The sequence below is a fragment of the Diospyros lotus genome, chromosome 14, assembly GCF_014633365.1.
Source record: "Diospyros lotus cultivar Yz01 chromosome 14, ASM1463336v1, whole genome shotgun sequence".
Lineage (NCBI taxonomy): Eukaryota > Viridiplantae > Streptophyta > Magnoliopsida > Ericales > Ebenaceae > Diospyros > Diospyros lotus.
In genome coordinates, this window is record NC_068351.1 from 4,552,934 (window position 1) to 4,559,765 (window position 6,832).

At 34.8% G+C, this 6,832-nt stretch overlaps 1 protein-coding gene and 1 long non-coding RNA gene across 2 annotated transcripts; one reads left to right on the forward strand and one right to left on the reverse strand.

Moving 5' to 3' along the window:
- The first annotated feature begins 873 nt into the window (after positions 1 to 873).
- Positions 874 to 2,591, forward strand: LOC127789767 (uncharacterized). Its single transcript, XR_008020648.1, has 3 exons — positions 874 to 964; positions 2,262 to 2,396; positions 2,484 to 2,591. It is a non-coding gene; the product is annotated as an uncharacterized LOC127789767 (long non-coding RNA).
- Positions 2,592 to 3,502: 911 nt separating this feature from the next.
- LOC127789604 (uncharacterized) lies at positions 3,503 to 5,428 on the reverse strand. Its single transcript, XM_052318539.1, has 4 exons — positions 5,128 to 5,428; positions 4,273 to 4,383; positions 4,041 to 4,121; positions 3,503 to 3,851 (listed from the first exon to the last, which is right to left on the reverse strand). The coding sequence occupies exons 1-4, from the start codon at positions 5,371 to 5,373 to the stop codon at positions 3,777 to 3,779; spliced, it is 513 nt and encodes a 170-aa protein (XP_052174499.1). The 5' UTR covers positions 5,374 to 5,428; the 3' UTR covers positions 3,503 to 3,776.
- Positions 5,429 to 6,832: the final 1,404 nt, after the last annotated feature.

A 6,832-nucleotide genomic window follows, 5' to 3' on the forward strand; every position in this document is an offset into this window, starting at 1 on the left:
AAGTTGACAAAGTGTTGATAGGCTGAAAAGAACATACATTGGCCTAGGAATAGACTTGCTTATATAGAGGGAAAAAGATGCAAGTTGAGTTTAGGTGTTACTGCAAAATGGGATAGAGATGTCCGATGTCGAAAAGACTTTCTCACGGAGGTGTGGTACCGACAAGACCTCCATTAAATGTTACATTAAATACCAATAAAAACTTGTAATGGGTGCTGAAGTGTTATAAGTACAATAGGTGATGATAATAACTGTTGACAAACACGAGGTCGAGATTGGGTCGAAAGACCAATAGAGGTCTTGGGCCGGACTCGATTGGGCTAGTAAAGTTCAAGAATAAAATAAAATAAAATAAAATAATTATTTTGTATTTTATTTTTCTCTTCATTTTAATTCCATCTTACCAATTAAAAGTTAAATAATATTTTCGGTAGCAAGGCATCATAAGCAATAATTAGTAGTGCCTAACAATGACATCACACAAGGTGATTTGAAGATGTCATGAATTTGACAAGATGAGGACAAATTTTGTAAACCAATTTGTTTGGAGTGACGGTGGATTGAAAAATAAAATCAATGTATGTACACCTCAAAGATATGAGCATGAGAGAGTAACTAAGAAGGGGGGATGCATCATCATGCAATAATAATAATTTTAATAATTGGTGGGTAGAGTAGAGTCAAAGCTAGCCCGTAGGCCTATGCCTTAATATCATTCATATCTAACCTTAAAACTTCACCGTACAGAAGAAGGAGATGAAAAGAAAGAAGAAAAGAGTATCATTCTTTCTTTTTTTTTCAACCTAATTTTCCTCAATTTGTCCATTTTCCAATGTCCAATGCCCATTTCCCCTGAAGCTTCCCAAACCCACCCCATCTGCAGCTCTCCCCCTTATTCTATTCCTACAGGTCACTCTCACAGGAGACATGCGAATCATTCTGTATATCTCCCTTTACCTGTAAGGTACGTGTAGTATAATTCTATTTCATAAATTAGTTACGTCCTAGAATAGTAAACTATTATTCTATGACATAGTGACTGTATTATATGACATTATTTGTAAAAAAACACATATTAAATGTGGTACACAACTTACCTTTAGCCAAAATGAATAATATAATAATAATAATAATAGCTTGTGACGTTGTTATATAAAATAATATTAATATTTTTTATATTTTGGTTATATTTTATGTTTAAAGATTTTGTTTGTATAATATTTCTTAGATAGCAAAAGACACCATCTTTATTTGTATCTATGTGTTCTATGTCCCACCTATCAATCTAGAGGAAGGGTTCCTTTAATCTAGCCATTAGGGGCTTTGTGGAATGGGTGATATTTTGTCAAAAAAAAATTTAAGGCCTTGGATACGGGATAAGGGTATGTAGGATTGTAAGTTTGGAGGGGGAATATGGCTTCCATTTTGTGATGTTTGGGGCGTGTTTGGCCAAATCTCTATTGTTTAATTGAGAAGCTCAATTATGGGGGAGAGGGGGGATGTTGAATGAATGATGCTCGAGATGGATGTTTTTGGCATTTTTAACTATGTGGCACTAAGATAACCCTATGATGATTGTGCATCATCTATCCGACCATGATCAATTATTATTCTCTTGCTTCATCAACTACTCTACTTTTAACAGCTTTCGATTTTTCAAATACGTAATCCCATGTTTGGATAATGGATAATGGATTCATGCAACCAAACCGTCAGAAATTTGACATTGATTTGTCCACTTTGGTTGGTTGAATTAAGAACATCCATGAGAACCGAACAAGTGTTCATCAGACCAAAAAAATAACAAGAAAATAAAAAAAAATTATTTGTTTCTTTGTATATTTTATTTTACTTTTGATGTTTCTTATACCCAGATCAATAACATGTATAATTTCGATCACTTAGCTTTCATTCTCTTCTCCCTACATAAATCCAAAATCCAAACATGGCGCACACAAGGTATCCAACCCAAAACTAAATCAGGTCATTCTGGTTATCATCCTTCAAATATATACTTGATAAAGTCAGTTAATACGGATAGTAATTACAAAATCAGGTATAAAAGTATACAAAAATTCATGCGTGAATTTGTCTAGAGAGAGAGATTTGAGTCCTAGTAACAAATAAGATAAAGTATAGTTTTTTGGCCCCAGCTGTATATATATTTTTAATATAGTCATTGAGAAAGATTAAGAGTATTGCACTATAATTAATCATAGTAGTCATATGTCAAACTTGGACAATGTGCTGCTGACATCTAGGTTGGGCCATACGAAGGCCAGTGAGGCTGAGGCCTCCATTTGGAGCGAAGATTGGATCAGTTCTTAGATCAGGCTAACTGGCAGTGGCAGCCCAAACAGGGCTGTTGGCTTATTCGAGTTCGGCCGATTCATTGGGTATATATTAAAAGCGTTTTTGATTGTTGTTTTTTGACTTATCGCCACTTTATTTATAATAATATCTTATTAATAGCCGTTGGACAGGCAAAGATTAACGAAGCATGGACGAGTGAGCTGGATTCGGCAGGCAGATGAACGCAACCAAATTATTTCTTCCTTTCAATGGCTGTTGGCCTGCAAAGTTAGCTTCTGGCAAGCATTTTTAATGGGTTTATATTGCAGAGCGTTGGTTGTATGACGCCTGTTGAGATCTTAAAGCTTGTTCTTAGAAAATGCACACGTTGGATTCCTTCGTTTCTTTGTTTGTTTTGTTGGAATAGTAATAGATTGCTTTGGTTGTTGACTTTAATTTGTTCTAAAGTTGTAGGCGATCTTTTCCTTGGCATCTTTTGCTTTGTAAATGTGTAGCATGTGTTTTTCCTGTAAGTAGATTTAGGTAAGGAAATTAATCAGAGTAGAAGAAGAGTCATTAATTAGATGTAATGCGTTTATGGGTGATTTAGTGGAAAATGATACTCATTTTAGTCGTTTAGAATTTTCTGTACAAAAGTTAACTGGAAAATGATGTGTCTGCCTGCCATTACAAAGCACTTTGATGGGGCTTTCTCTGACTCTCTTTGTTAATACTAATCAACATCATTTTTTATGAAATTTCTTTATTTAAGACCTGTTTAGTGTTTAGTTTCATTTTTGTTTCTAGCTTTTTGTGTTCATTTTCAAAAAGAAAAAAAAAAGATTATACAGCTTGGCTATGTGCTTTGTTTCACGAAAAAATAAACTCATTTAAAAATGACCAAACAATGAAGAAAGATACCCAAGTGTTCTGTTCGTTTCCATCTCCTCCATTTTCTAACTTTTTTAACAATAATTTCTAAAATATAGTATATACATATATATATGGACTAACCCAATTAACTATTGTGGCAATTATTTTTCTAGCTAGCATAATCGGTCAAAAAGTAATGCCAAAACAAAGCACGGGACGACTGACGAGCTTTGTTTCATCTCCATCGATCTGATTCCACAAAGTTACAGTTTTAGCATTCGAAACCAATTTAAAGGAATTCAAGAGGGTGCAGAGTTGAATGGTAAGAGATGAAAGATGAGAACAACAGGTCCAGATATATATGAGACCCCTGTTACAATTACAAACCTGTCTAGAGGGTACCTTTACCCTTTCCGGATCAGCAAATTCTTCAACAGAATAAATAATAAAATAAAATACAATAAAAAAGCTACCATTACTAATAAAGCAGACATGAAACACCATCAAAATACAAGCCAAAGACACCCACAGATTTAATTTAAACAGCAAGGTAAATCAGCCTAAGTACATCACAAGGTCCCCGTTAGTAATCAGCGTTTGGGTTGTGGCTCTTAGCGCACCATTTCTATGCTCTTGCTCAGCTCCTCCAACTTCTTCAACCTCATCCTCTCGCTTTCGCCGACAAGCTGATTGATTAAGCGTAATCAATCACCAACGCAAAAACATGGCAATTAGAACCAAAAACGGGGGGGAAAGAAAAAAAAAAAAACCAAACCCGCAAGTTTGATACTGAAAACAGGAACTGCCTAGAGCAATTTGCCTCTGTTTTGAGTAAAAATAAGTACTATCAGCAAGATAAGAGGAGAAGCCAATACCTCCATTAGTCTGGTAATTAGCTGTACTTTTTCCTTATTCTTTTCATTGAAAGCCTCTAGAGCTTCTTTGTACTCCCTCTCCTGTGACCAGACAAGTGCCAGATTCGACGGTTCAATCAGATCAAAGTACTAAGTACTCTAAATTCTAACTCCTCGTTGCAAACGAACGAATCGGCAATTTTTTGGTTTCGCATTACGATCTTCTGTTTAATACAGAGAAAACATTTTTTACCTTCTTTTGGCAAGTCTGTCCCAGTGGTTTCAACTCCTTGTTGACTGAATCGATCTTCTTACGAACAACTGAGACTTCTTTCCTCATTGGATCCGTTAATGATTCGAGCTCCTATTTGGTTTGAAACCATTGTTCATCAAGACAAATCTTAAGCAGTTCATTAGCACACCCAGCACCACTTAATGTGAGATTCACCTAACAACGGCATTTTTTAATTCTTACCAAACATGAGCCTGAAATAATTACACTTTTCAAATGCCTATTTTTAGAACACCGTTGGGAAAATGCCTGGGTTATCAAATAAATCAGCCTTCTAGAAATAACAATTCCCATCCCAAAGGTGATGGAAAATACACCACTATGTTGTTCTCTTTCAAAATTATGCCAAATTTCAACCAATCTGTGAAACAAAAATAGTTAAAATATTAAAAGCTTCTAATTACTCACTTCATTTCGCCCTCATATCTTGAAGAAAGGAAACAAATTCGCATTCCCCTTTCTTTGAACTAAAATTCCTTTTTTGAAGCAACAATAGACATAAAAAAAGAAAAACTCATGAATTAAATGAGCAATTCCACAAAGATACTCTCTTAAATTCCAGATCACAATACCATCACTCTTTCCCCCCCGATTTCTTATGGAAGAACGCAACTTTGTGGCCTTCTGTTACCAATAAATTTTCTTTCAGTTTTAACACAACCCTAGACACAAGAATCCCACGAATATCGTCATTTTCCTTGCAAAACTACACCGAAATCTTGGTCTCCTGGCTCTAAACCTCCCTAATATCTTCTAAATCATGACCTAAAATCACGGTATGCACAGATCAATTTAGTAATGAAATGGACTAAGTACCTCGCGAATGGTGGCCAAACGCCTGGTTTCCTCCTCGATTCGACCAAGCTGAGCCTGAACTCTCTCTCTAACCTCCAGTTTCCTCCTCTCAATCTCCTCTTCCTTGGCCCTGAAGGTGGAGAGAGCCGACTTTGACATCTCTTCGTCTTCCTTCGTTAGGGTTCCGTTGAAGCTCAGGCTTCCAGAGATTTGGCCTGCCTGCATCAGTGTTTGTAGCTGCTCTCCTCCCTGCTTCTGCGTCTGCATCTCTCTCTCTCTCTCTCTCTCTCTCTCTCTCCGGCCTGCAGGCGCTTTTGAACAAGGCTGGGGGCTGGCCTTTGATGCCTAAAGCTTATCAAGCTGAGCTTGGTTTTCCTTTTCTTTGTGAGCCACAAAAGATAAAAAAGATGAAACGAACACGCTAATTAATACTAATTAATAATAATAATAATAATAATAATAATAATAATAATAAAATATGTAAGTAATTATACAAATATATAATACAAAGGAAAGCTTCAGCCGAAATGACCCAACTGCCAACCACCGCCCCTAAATATGATGGGATTAGATTTTCGCCCTTCCCTCAACCAATTCTAAACTTGTCTGCCTAATTAATAATCATGTAAATTAACATTTTTATAACACTTCAATTAATCTCAACAATTGTTTTTGAAAACATTACTAAACCATATATTAGGACTAAAGGTTTATTGTACAATTTATAAATTTAGGACTAAACCATATATTAGGTGGTCTTACAAAAGGTTTTTTGTTAATTAAATATCCTAAAAGATTAATGTACTAACTTAGAGATGACATGGTCTTAATTATTCAATTTTTTTTAAAATGATATTTTTGATTTAAGTCCTAAAGTTAATCTAGTGAACTTCGTCACTGGAAGTTGTTCATATATAATAAGGTTGGTGACGGGCAGTCCAACTAACTTGAGTGTAACCCTTCCACATGGGGTGACTGACACAAGCATATATATATATATTCACATAAACAATACCCACATTTTAGAAAAATTAAAAAAAAAATACAATTTTAAAAAGTAAACTTGGGGCTTGTTTGATTGTGATAGTTTATATCTATATACACGTATACCTAATAAAGGATACGGATACAAAAGGAAATAAAATTTATGTAGACTGTTTTATAATTAATGATAAAATTGGGTTTTGAAAAATTTTAAATTTTGGGTTCAAGAGAGCCTTAACCTCAATCATAGAAATTTAATAAAGATGAGTTTTAAGTCAACACAATTTGCCTAACTCAACCTACTTTGGTCATTTCTTAATTTATTGAACACTTAGTTAGAACGTTCAAATCTCAATTCAGCTCCCTCCTAAACTTAGAGCCAACCACTTCTTAAAAGATACACAAAATTAATGATAAGTGATATATTATTTTTAGTCATTTCACAAAGTTTTAAAATTGGAAGTTGGTAACAAAAGAAGTAGTTGGAATGTTATCAAACACCCTCTAACTGCTACGGTGGGGTGCCACTGCACCCCTTATAGTGTTGAGGGGATAGTAATTTAATTTACTACTAAAGTTTAAATTTGTGTAAGAATGAGTGTATATATAAATAAATTCTGTGTAAATTACTTAATATATAGATTTGCAAATCGGTTAAAATTTGCCAATCAAAACATTGGAAGGGTAATTAAGGATGGCAAGTTGTCACGGATAAAATAACGACAGTAGCGATGCAACACCC